This window comes from Notechis scutatus, chromosome Z (genome assembly GCF_049901735.1).
Source record: "Notechis scutatus isolate UNSWTSFEM ecotype Mainland chromosome Z, rNotScu1.2, whole genome shotgun sequence".
NCBI lineage: Eukaryota > Metazoa > Chordata > Lepidosauria > Squamata > Elapidae > Notechis > Notechis scutatus.
The window spans coordinates 68,635,211-68,647,751 of record NC_142025.1 but is presented as its reverse complement, the minus strand read 5'-3'; the positions used below and the strand labels follow the sequence as shown (position 1 = coordinate 68,647,751).

General features: G+C 38.3%; 1 protein-coding gene across 2 annotated transcripts in view; it reads right to left on the bottom strand.

Annotated features, from left to right (window-relative positions):
- The window catches only part of POU6F2 (POU class 6 homeobox 2), a 405,681-nt gene that overhangs the window by 16,154 nt on the left and 376,986 nt on the right, over window positions 1–12,541 (bottom strand). For both annotated transcript variants that reach the window (XM_026674834.2, XM_026674833.2), the window contains exons 6-7: window positions 7,096–7,302; window positions 5,803–5,971 (exon numbers count right to left, since the gene is read on the bottom strand). In XM_026674834.2, coding sequence (XP_026530619.1) covers window positions 5,803–5,971; window positions 7,096–7,302 — 376 coding nt within the window. The remainder of the gene's footprint in view (window positions 1–5,802; window positions 5,972–7,095; window positions 7,303–12,541) is intronic.

Genomic DNA, 12,541 nt, shown 5'->3' with positions numbered 1-12,541 from the left:
AATTCACAGCCAAATTTTGGAGGGAGTTCCTGCGGTCTATTGGGTCATCCCAGGGTCTTAGCTCGGCCTTTCATCCAAGCACCAATAGTGGGGGCGAGAGATTGAATGCCATGGCAGAACAGTATCTGAGGTGCTACATGAATTATCCGCAGTCCAATTGGACAGACCTCCTGCCTTTTGTGGAGGTCACATGCAATAATGCTGTTCACAGTAGCACGGGACTAACCCACTTCAAGGTAGTGAGCAGCATGGACTTCATCCCAATGCCTGAGTATCCAAGGGACCCCCCCTCCTCAGTCAGCCTGACTGATTTGATGTCAACGCTGAAAGCAACTTGGGAGAATGTCAAAAAGCACTTGCAAAAGCAGCACAGACCTATAAGAGACAGGCAGACAAACAACGAGCCCCGCAAAGACTATTCCAGTTGGGGGAGAAGGTCTATCTCTCCACCAAATATCTGAGGTTAAAACTCCCTGGCAAAAAATTGGGGCCAAAGTTCATGGGACCATTCCCCATAGTAAAGATCATCAACCCAGTCATGGTGCAATTGAAATTGCCCCAATCATTCCGGAAAATATACCCGGTATTCCATAGAAGCCTATGGTCAGATCAATGCTGAGGCCCCTACCTTGTGAGCCCCCAGATCCTGTGGTCATAGGAGGCCAAACCCATTATGAGATGCAGCAAATCCTCGATTCGAGGTGGCACAGGAGATAACTCCAATATTTAATCAAGTGGAAGGGCTACCCCTTATCAAAGGCACCATGGGTAAAAAGTAGGAATGCCCAAGCCAATTGCCTTTTAGCAAGGTTCCATGCAGAAAATCCAACCAAGCCTGGTGGCGTTTCATGAGCATAAACTTCCATATTTGCAATCAAATTGATTTTGTGTGTGTTGTACAGGTCACCTTCAAGAAGTGAGGGAAGCTGAATGTCAACTCATAAAACATTTTGTATACACGTTTTATAGTTAACAATAGAAAGAAGGGCGGGGGAGTTTCAAAGAGCAGGCAATAGTGTGGAATCAAAAGTACATTCCATTCATATTTTCTTCAAAAGCTGATTAGATGGCTGAAGCTTCTGCCACAAAAATATCTAATTGCAGAGCATGATTGATGACTCTTGACTATGGACATTTTTCATTGGATGATACACCCAGAGGGGTGGGGGGAAAAGCAGGATCAAGAGTGACAGTGAATTACGTGTCTCAGAGTTGACTATGCCCAGGTTAGTGCTGGATATAGAATGGTAGCTTCAAATAAATCTTCTTTAGTTTTGGGAGTGTGGCTCGAGGCTCATGATTTAATTGGAGTAACTGCCGGAACCTTGACAATTAGGTGTTTATACAGGTGGATAAAGATCTCTACTCCAGGTCCATAACTCTAATAAGTAAACAAACAAATAAATACTAGCTAATATTAGATGATGTCTACCACTGAGAATTTGGTCTTTGAATGTCTGTGATAGTCTCTGATAGACATCACTAGTGGTATTGTAAAAAATTATACTCAACCTATGTGTCTCAATGGCATTATGAACAGATAAAACAAAAACAAAACAATAAATAATAAAAAAATAAAAAATAAAATAATAATAAACAAACACAAATACATAAAATGAAATACATTTTGCAGTTCTAGATAATTACCTTTCCTTTGTGGCTGATTCCCAAACAATTTCCCTGCTTTCACTATATGCTACAGGATAGAATGAGTAGGACAGAGACTCACAAGTTGTTAGACCCACATTAGTGATTGTTTGGAAACTGTTTTTGTTGGCATGTTACCAGCAATTATAAAAATCCATCTATAAATGCATCATCATTTATACTAGCAATCATATCTGCTCTTGGTTCTGTCCCATCCTTTATGTTCATCTGCATGAATATCTGCTATGCTGCTTTTAATAGTAAAAATAAATAAATAAAAATCTTACTAACCTACTCAGAACTTGAGAAGTACCAGTTGGTCTTTCTTCCATTTAACAATTGTAAGTAGTTCAAAAGGGGAAAAATATCCTATTGGGTCTTCCTTATTTGTCAAGCCTACTTTATGGTCATTTGTTGTTTTATGGTCATTTGTTGTAATTTTCTAGGGCATATAGAATATGCAGGGAATACAGTGTGTGCAAAATTTCATTATAATTTTATGTGTATTATTACCTACATTAGTGGTTTCTTATATTTTTGACAACAGTATGTGTATGCTCATATAAAATAGCTCTTGGGAATCTTTTGCCCAATCTCAAACTGACTATTATGCTACAGATATCTGTTCTTCTTCCCTCTCCTTTATTCTTTAAGACATTTTAATATTCCTGCTTGCTTTTGTTTTTTCTGAGCAGTAGAACTCACCTTTAAACATATCACCAGGCTACTACAACTGTCATCATTTTTAATTTTTGTGAGAGCTTATAATCAATCCCAAATGAGACAAGAGACATTATTGAAAATAAAGTTGAGGCTAGAGGCTGACACATGGCTTCACAGCCTGGCATTTTCTCATCTTTATAGGTAAGAGGTTAATTAGGGAAGAACTCTGATGAAGGAAAACTACCTGTGGACACACTGATAGAGAAACACATATTTATACTGATAAACAGCCACTACCCAAGATTTCAGCAGAAATCTTTTCTCAATCTAATTGTAGTAGTCAAATTTTAAATATTTGCTACATTAAAAATCGCTATCCTGAAGTAGGCCTTTTTCTCCCTCCACTATAGATATATTTTTTGCTTTCAAGATGAGAAAAAATGAATATATTCAGCCAGAATTTAGAATTAATATGTTTTTCAGTTGAGCAACAAACTTTTTCATCAGTTAATATAATGAAACTTTGCATTATTTGGATGTTATATTGCACAAAAGCACAGCTTCCTGAAACGGTAGATGTTGTGCTTGGCTGCACTTTTAATAACAATTAGGCTAATAGTATCAAAAAATAGACCTAAACTTTTAGGTTCCTCTGATGACTAAAAAGCCTCTACCAAGATAGATAAGCCTGACCTTGAGATACTGATACATTTGGTGCACTTTTTTTCAGCATGGAAACTTGAGATCCAAGCTATATTTATCCAAGCATTTGTGTCTACAATCCTCAAGGGCTGAAATCTAAAGAAGTTATTCAAAATCCTAAAATAGTGTTGGAGATTGGTGATGAACTACATGAAAGAAAGAAAACTGTAGTTTAGCTTAGCTCAGATTAGATAATGGTATCCTCATCAATCAAATGACACATCGGAGAATTGCTGCAAATCAATACAGCAATTTTGGGTATTGTTTTGAAGGGAATGTCAAAATAAAAAATAAAGACTCCTTTGTGTTGTGCTTAAGTTATATTTGCCACAGATACTTATTGCCTTCTATTTTGACTTATTTTTATTTTCCTGAGCTTGTTTGGTCTTCCCCAATTCAGATTGGAACCTGTTTAGCTTTTTGAGATAATTTACCACTGGCACTTGATATGACAAATATTTAATTAAAAAAATGCTTCCTTAGCTTCTTACTCATTCAGTGCCTTTTGGTTCACCCTGCATTCTATTTCTCTAAGTAATTCATAAGACGCTGGTGCTTTAATAATGGAATTCTTTCCAACATAATAGAAAACAAAGATTACTTGGTTATCCCAAATCACCTCAGCACCCAGATGTAGTCTAAGAGCAAGTAAGAGGTCCCATCTGGAAGAAAAGCGGGAAAATTATGAATTCTTGCTCAAATATATCAGAAACATGCATATACACTGAACAAAATTGACATAACAATACTGAGTTTCTTTGCTGAGCTGGCATAAAGTAACCACAAAAGTTGCCATTTTTCAGCCACTATCCTGCTTTTTGCAATGTGTGTCTCAATACTGGGCACTACATTTATGCTCAGGTTTTCCCCACTAAGAGTAAGAACTAGTTTAAAAATATTTACAATCTCAATCTTTGTTCTCACTGATAGTGTTGGCATGGACATGGGGCAGGGGGCAGGGAAGGCAACTTATGAAATATGCATTGTGGTGCAAAGTCTTCCCCATATGTATTTGTGTGCCATGTTGCAGTGCACATGAGAAAAGACAGAACTTAGGTCATAATATCATGATGCACATTTTGTCATTATTTTGGTTATTGTTTCTGTAATCTATAAGAGTTAGGTAGATAGACTGCTTTTTTATATCTATCTCAAAAGTTTTTATTTATTTTCCATGAGACAAGAATCATGTAAACAGGAGGTGTAAAAAGAAGAATATTTTCCCATAAAATGTATACGTTAATTATTGTTAATTATTAATATTAATTCCTTGACTAAAATCATTGAAAAGCAGGACCATGACTTTAAGAAATCAAAGGGACAGAAAAGTGATTATAAATGTTTGCCTCATTGGTTATACTGTGGTTGATTGATTAATTCATCATGTGCCATTATGATATATTCTTAACCTGGTCTCTTTCCACAGGGCATCAATTGCCACTATAATTGAGTCCATCCACCTTGCTGCAAGTTGTCCTCTTCTACATCTACATGTATACATCTACATTTATCTGTGCCTGTGTATACACACACACACACACACATACACACAGAATCACAAATAAACCCAATGGACCATTGAAATTTAAAAAATGAATACTTATTCACACTCACATATATCTACCTTCATATACATGCACATGTGTGTGTGCATGTGCATGTGTTTGTGTGTATTCATATTTTAAATTTAATTTAAATCCAGGCATTATTGTTCTTATTTATGTGGAAAACCACTACTTCCACATTCTCCTGTGTTGCGTATGCAATGTTCAGTGTTTTTTTCAACCTCAGCAACTTTAAGATATTTGGATTTCAACTTTTAGAATTGGGGAGTTAAGTCCACATGTCTTAAAAATTGCTGAGGTTGAGAAACACTGCCTTAATAATATACTGCCCTTCTTCTTCTTCTTCTTCTTCTTCTTCTTCTTCTTCTTCTTCTTCTTCTTCTTCTTCTTCTTCTTCTTCTTCTTCTTCTTCTTCTTCTTCTTCTTCTTCTTCTTCTTCTTCTTCTTCTTCTTCTTCTTCTTCCTCCTCCTCCTCCTCCTCCTCCTCCTCCTCCTCCTCCTCCTCCTCCTCCTCCTCCTCGTCCTCCTCCTCAAAAAAGCTGTTTTCTTATCATGTGAGGCGAATCTGTAATGTGTGCTGGACGTTGGGGATGGTATAGGATAGGGGAAGGCTTGTAAAACTTCTTAATAAGTGGGGGCTCTTACAATAGGAATTCAGTTTGGTATATTTCAGTTTCAAAATAAAAAATCTGCTGGATAGGAAAACAGTCCCTAAAAATTGAAGAAGAAAAAAGCAGTATTTCTTGATTTACTTATTTCTGATCACATGTAAGATATCTTCAGAATTAATGCATACTGCATAAATATTTTATATCTTGAATTTAGTCCAAAACATTTCATGCTTACAATTTCTCTGTGCCTCTTCTATTTGTATTGCTTAACAATTAATGATTGATTAGTTATTCTAAGTATTTATTACTGGGATTTTTATGTCACTTCAATGTAGTAAGTTTACAATAATCACACAACAATAAAATAATAAACCACATTATCCAATCAATTTATCGCCCTATTGCACTGTATCTTACACAGAATAACATGGTATTCTGATTCCATCCACTGCCCCAAAAGCTCTTAGAGATAGCATTTCATAAGTGACTGAAAAGTCATAGAGAATTGCCTCCTACAGATTTCCAATAATATAAAACCATATAAAAGCAAGACCAACAGTAGATAAAGAAGCTAGGAGACAAACGAGAAAATAAGACAAAAGTGCAGTACTTACTATTGACTAATTGGCCAACACTCAAAGCTGAAGATGAGGAGGAGGAGGAGGAGGAAGAAGAAGCCTGACGCACTGGGCTTTGAGATATAGATGCTTGACTATGAGTCAGGTGTAGAAGATTAGTCTGTGAGGCTGCTTGTCCTACTTGTGCCTGAGAGGGCTGATGGAGCTATGGATAAAGACAAAAACATTTTCAGGAATAAAATATAGATGTACCTAACCTATCTCGACCATTCCCCTCACTGGGCTCCTGTGGCCTCGTCACCCTGTGTCACCCTTTATGACTTATCTTTCAAAGATCTCTGGAGTTTGAGTTTGGGGGCAGGTTGTTCAATACCTTAGTGTGTGGCACGAACCAGAAATGCCCTCCACTTTTGGAGTGGCCACAGTGCAATGTCATTCCATAAATGGATTGTGCCCAGTGGTGGGACTCAAAATTTTTACTACCAGTTCTGTGGGCGTGACTTGGTGGGCATGGCGTGGCTTGGTGGGCATGGCTTGGTAGGCATGGCAGGGGAAGGATACTGTAAAATCTCTATTCCCACCCCACTTCAGGGGAAGGATACTGCAAAATCCCATTCCCTCCCTACCCCACTAACCTGCTTTCCAGCTCCATTCTCCGATGCAGGGCAACAAAAGAAGACCCAGCCGATAAGCTGGAATTTGGGACGCAGATAATAGATGGGGATGTGGCCGGTCAGAGGTGGTATTTGCCGGTTCTCCGAACTATTCAAAATTTCTGCTACCAGTTCTCCAGAACTGGTCAGAACCTGCTGCATACCACCTCTGATTGTGCCACACAGTTCAGGAACGAAGAGGCCTGCTCTTCCCTAATGCAAATTCTGGAGAGCTCTGCAGCAATCTGTAGTGATCCATAGACTCCAGAGATCACATTAGGGAAGCAGAGCAATCAACTCTGTCCCTAAACTAACCCCTGGAAGAGAGCACCATTTTAGAGTGGCTACAATTATTTACAGCTCGTCTGAAAATGGTGCTCGCTTCCAGAAGCAAACCACATGGCCTAAGGGTGAGGTGGCATGCTCTTCTCCACAGGATCTCTGGAGTTCTGCAGATAGTGCAGATCTCCTGAATCTAACTTCCAGAGCTTTTAGAAGAACTACAAAGATAAGTGAGTGATCAGTGATGATGGGATGAGGAGGAGCATGCAGAACTCAGTGGGTGGGAAGCAGGCTCAAGCCTAGGGGGTTCCAAGGGACAGGAATGGGATGCTCTGCTTAATGACCCCATTAATGTTTAATATTCTGCTTAATGGCTGCATTAATGCTCATTTACTTGTTGGCCTGACTTGAGAGGTGACAGTGTGATTCCTTGTGTATTGATTACTGGCAATATCTGGTTTCCAATGACTGTTGCAATGATTTGACCTTGGGCATTGGTCAATAACTGTGGTGTAATTGGCTGTATTTGAAGGCCCTGAGCTCCTCCTGCTGCTTGATTGGATGAGACTGGATTAGGAATCAGTGGAATTGTTCCAATAATCTAAAAGAAATAGAAAACATAAATTCTGTATATAATAAATATTTTATTGTGAAAGTAACACATCTAGGAACACAAGGTATTTTACCTGCCTTGAAACTCACATTTTGTCCAACTAATTTATTAGTTGTGACCATATATGATAACTGATATACTGTAAATTAGCAGTCTTTATCAAACTGTCTTCTTACATTCTAGTATATACTGCTTGTCTTCTGCTATTCTTCCCTTGAAGGCTTGAATTCCAAAACAGCAAGGGCCATGTTTAATTAGAGATCAACTGGAGATGTCTCAGATTCTCTCAACAAAGAAGTAGATAATTTTTTGGTGACCCATAGCAATAGCTTTGGGGAGACAAAGGCCACCATGTGGGGGAACAATGCTGAAAGCAGATAGACTGATACCACAGCATAAAGGTTTTTTTACATTAAAACACTTTTTAAAATGTTTTTTTCCACATTAATTTCATTATTGAAATGGATTGACTCTTTGTTAACTTATGCCAGGGGTGTCACACTCAATTTCATTGAGGGCTGAATCCTCCAGGGGCTGTGGGGGGAAGGAGGGGCGTAGCCAGGGTGGTCATGCCCAACTGGGAATGGCCAGGGGCGTGGCCAGCTTGATGTCCCTAGTGTGGGTGGTGCCTACGGCAGCCGGTTGGGGTTGGAGAGGGAATCCAGGGATCTTTGATGGGTGGGGTGAGGGCGGGAGGCTCATCCCATGGGATGAGGTAAGGCGAGGCAGGGGGCAGGGCAGCTACAGTTGGTGTGCTTTCAGCTGCTTTTGGTGCTGCTCAGTTTCCCACCCCACCCCAGCCAGGGTGGTCTGGTGAGGGAATTGCCTTCCAACTTCTCCACCGTGCTACAAATGAGGATTGACCATCCCCCAAGTCCTGCTGCTGTCAAAGTAAATCCCAGGCATTGCGCTGCAATGAACAGATGAAGAGCATAGCTTTTGTCTGAAGGGAAAGGAGGAGCAGGGAGAAGAAAGAGGGAAAGCAGTCAAGTGAGAAGTACCATGCTGGGCAGACACTGAAGCACACTGCCACTAGCCCTGGTATAACTCTCAGAGGTTGGATCAGATCTCTCTCTCTCTCTCTCTCTCTCTCTCTCTCTCTCTCTCTCTCTCTCTCTCTCTTTTGTGCTTCAGTTTGTGCTGGCAGTACTTCAATGCTGGCCAGTGGGTTGTTTCCCAAAGAGGGAAACTCTTTCTTCTTTCCACTCCTTTTGTCCTTCAAACAAAAGCTGTGCTTTTCATCTGCCCACTGCAGCGTAGTATCCAGGATTTATCTTGACAGCAGTAGGGCTTGGGGGATGGTCAATCCTCATTTGTGGCATGGCAGACAAGATAGAAAACAATCCCCCCCACCAGACCAGACCAGCCTGGTGGGGGAACAGGGATTGACCATCCCCCAACTGTCTGGCTTCATGGTGGCAGCTCCAAAAACCCTGTCCAGGACCCCATGTGGCTGCCAGCCCATTTCTCCTTGCTCACTGACACAATGGAGCAAGAGGCTGAGCAATGCACATGGGGTCCTGGACAGGGCTGCAGGAGATGTTGCAAAATGAAGCAGTTGTCAGGATGGCCTGACTGTGGGGCACTCAGGTAAGCTGGGGCAGGGCGTAGGGGGCAGCTCCACACCCCCCACTTTGCTTCATCCTCCATCCTCCACCGCTTTGCTTTGTGACCGCTGCACCATTGTGTTGCTCAGCCTCCTGCTCCTTTACAGTGTCAAGCAAAGAGAAGACCTGGCGAAGAACAAAGAACGAAGTGAGGCAGTGGGGAAGGGGTGGAAGATGAAGCAAGGCAGGGGATGTGGAACTGCCCTGCACTGGCTTACCTGAGGGCATCCTCTTCCAGGGCAGCCACATCCCTTAACTAACCTGCTCTCCATCTCTGTTCACCATCACAGCGTGGAGGGAAACAAAAGTAGCATGTGAGACTAAAAAAAATATTTCAGACTTTCCAATTTCTCTCTCTCACACAAACACAAAAAGATTTTGTGAAGTTGGAAGGTCTGAATCATTTTTATTGTAGTCCCACAGACTACTTTTGCTGCCCTGCATGCAGTGGTGGAGAATTAGGCCTATGTTCCCGCTGGTATGGTATGGACTGAAGCAACATGGTCTGGGCCCCTTACAGTTTCCAGGATGGCCATGTGGGTGGGATCTGACCTCATCGGCCCCTTACAGTTTCCAGGATTTGGCCCACAGGCCTTGAGTTTAACACCCCTGGCTTATGCTATGCCTGTTTTAGGACCTCCTATACTATAATGTGCATGTTTTCCAACTAAAATAGCAATAGCATGTACTACTTCATAGTGCTTCATAGCCCTCTCTAAGTGGTTTACAGAGTCAGTACATTACCAGCAACAATCTGTTAACTTTCAACAATCATTCAAAGAAACTTCTGCGGTTCACATAAAGAGGTTCCAGAAGTTATCTGTAATCCAGAGGATACAAGGATACAGTCTCAATCCCTCTTTTATCAAAAGAACTTTCATTCACTCTGAAGTTATTGTGGAATCGAAAGCATTACTTGAAAGTAGAGTTCTGAATAACCACTGATCCAACTAATCATTTGGCCATTAAAAGCCTATTGCCTACAAGCTACATTGCCTGAATGAAAATCACAATTCTAATATCTCATACTCCTATATCTATATTGAAATATATAAATCTTGGTAACATGTAGCATTTTAATTACAGATAATCCTAAGACCAATTTAGCACATTAAGAACATTTAATTCTCTTAAGTGAGCAACAATGTTTCCAAAATTATTTTTAATATTATTCATTATTAGAGAATCCAGTATCACTGAGTATTGAAAAGAACACGTTTCATTTTGCACTTTAAGATGTAAGATACAAGATATGTGTTCAATATATAAAATATTTTAAAAGATTTTTTAGAATTTTTATTTTGTTTTGCTCCACTGATAGTTCAATATAGTCAATTTTAGCATTAAGAGTGTTGATGACAGTTACAAACTTATTTTTCTGTTTCCTTAATTAATTTTCAATGTCAAATTTGCCTTGACACTATAAAAGTAATTAGTTTTGTAATGACTAGTTGTATTGTTACAAAAATATTTTAATGTACATTCAGATTATGATGTGCTACATTATGATTTTATAATAATGCCAAACTAAGCTATTGATTTCTATAATGAGTTGCAAAAAAATGTTTCAAGGTTAAGGTAGAAGTGTACTGAGCTCAAAACAAAACTCATGTGTTATGTAAGTTTGGTTCAAAATATTCCGAAAGGTTTTTTTTATACATATATATATACAGATATTTGCAGTGTTTTAAAATATAAGTAAAATCATGGAAACAGTTAAGTGATATTGTTAGGGGAGTTACAATAGGAATAAATGAACGAGACTTCAGTTTTTAGAGTTATTTTGGGTGGTTCTCCCAATGCATAATTCAGGTCTGCAATCCTGTAAAACTTGGAATGAATATAGTCAAATGCATTCCATCTATCTTTAAATGTTACCAAAGGAACAGAAAGATCATTCTTTTAATGGTATTAGAAGAAACCTCACTTCAGAAAAAGGGTGTGTGTATCACATATGACAAAGGAATAGCAATGAACTGTCACTTTTGGGCCTGTAACTCAGAGAGCCTCCATTGCCCACAAGGCAAAATTTGCTGGACTAGTTTTATTGTGTAATAGAAATGTTTATTTGAATTAAAGTACATTTCTTGGAGAGTTCTTGGAGAACGACACTGCTGAAGTGAGCAGTTTGCAAGGTCAGAAGAAGCAGGATGGCTTCTTCTTTCCAAATGTGTGGCATTTTTCCATGAATGAATTTATTCTTTACATAATGTACATATTCAACAAAGCAATACAGAATGACCATAGATGACAGCTTAAAAATACCATGATGTATTTTTAACCAAATACCACTTCTCTCTCCTTCCTATTTGATTGAAAGCACTGACTAGCCCAACTTGGTGCCCATTAGAATGCTTTGGAAGTCAGTTCCCATAATGGAAGAAGACATCGGTTTAGGAAGATAAGCATAAATATTAATCCCTCTTTTCGTCTATATGAAAATCCAACAACTAATTACTAGTTCAAGGATAGTTGAAAATAAAATGTACGCATAGGTATGTGCTTGTATTTACACATACACACATAGATGTACACCAGGCACTTAAAGATGCAAGAAACTACCTCTTGATATGCTAGTTTTTATGAGTAAAAGAAAGAAGTCATAATGTAGTTAAAATCCTAACATACACATTTGATACATTTGTATCACACTCTACAAAACATTCAAGTCTCAGGACTTAAAACATAATATTAGTACAATTATATATTTCTAACTGAGAATGTAAGCGTGAAACTATCACCATGTGTTTTTCAATAGTGGAAGCATTTGTAATGCACATTTATTTCCTTGTTTGTACAGAAGCAACATGAAAAATAAGTATTTTCATAGCCAGAAGACACTGTCTTCTTAATTTAATTCCATGTTTATTTAAAGCACAATACTTGAAATTTCTGAATGCACAAAGGAAGGAAATATTTTATTATTAGTAAAGTTGCCTTTGGGCTCTTATTTGTTATTTCAATTATTTAAGCATATCTCAAAGGAAATACCATTTGTACCTTGTTATTCCCTAAACTGATTTCACAATGAAACTTTGAGTTTAGAGTCTTATCTTTATCTTTATCTCCTAAAACACATAGAAATGGGAATAGATCTGTGCAGAATATTAGACAATTAACACTACATATACATTTGCAGCAACATTATAAAGCAGAATAATTAATAGTTTATACTAAGAGATTTTAGCAACTAAATTTCAAAATATTTTTCAATTGAAGCACTGATATTTACAACATTTGAATATAAAACTTAAATGATTTTATCCCATGGCCTATGAAATGACTATTTGTATTCTAGGTTTTCATAAATCCAAATTGTTTAAATTTTTTTATTATGTTTAAAACAATAAGTCATTTTTAAAATACAATACAAAGAGTATTTTTTGTCAACACATTTCACCTAACCGATTACAAGTACGATATCACTGATGTTGTTTTTTTTTTTTTTGTCCTTCAATTCATATTTGTGGGCATTGAGAAATTTTAAAAAGAAGGATTTCATAGGAATGAGATATAAGCTGTCTGGATTCACATATGATGGTTCCAAAATGGTTTCTGGAAAGACCATGCAATGTGTTTGACAATGTAAAACAAACAAACAAAAAAACACACAAATTGAT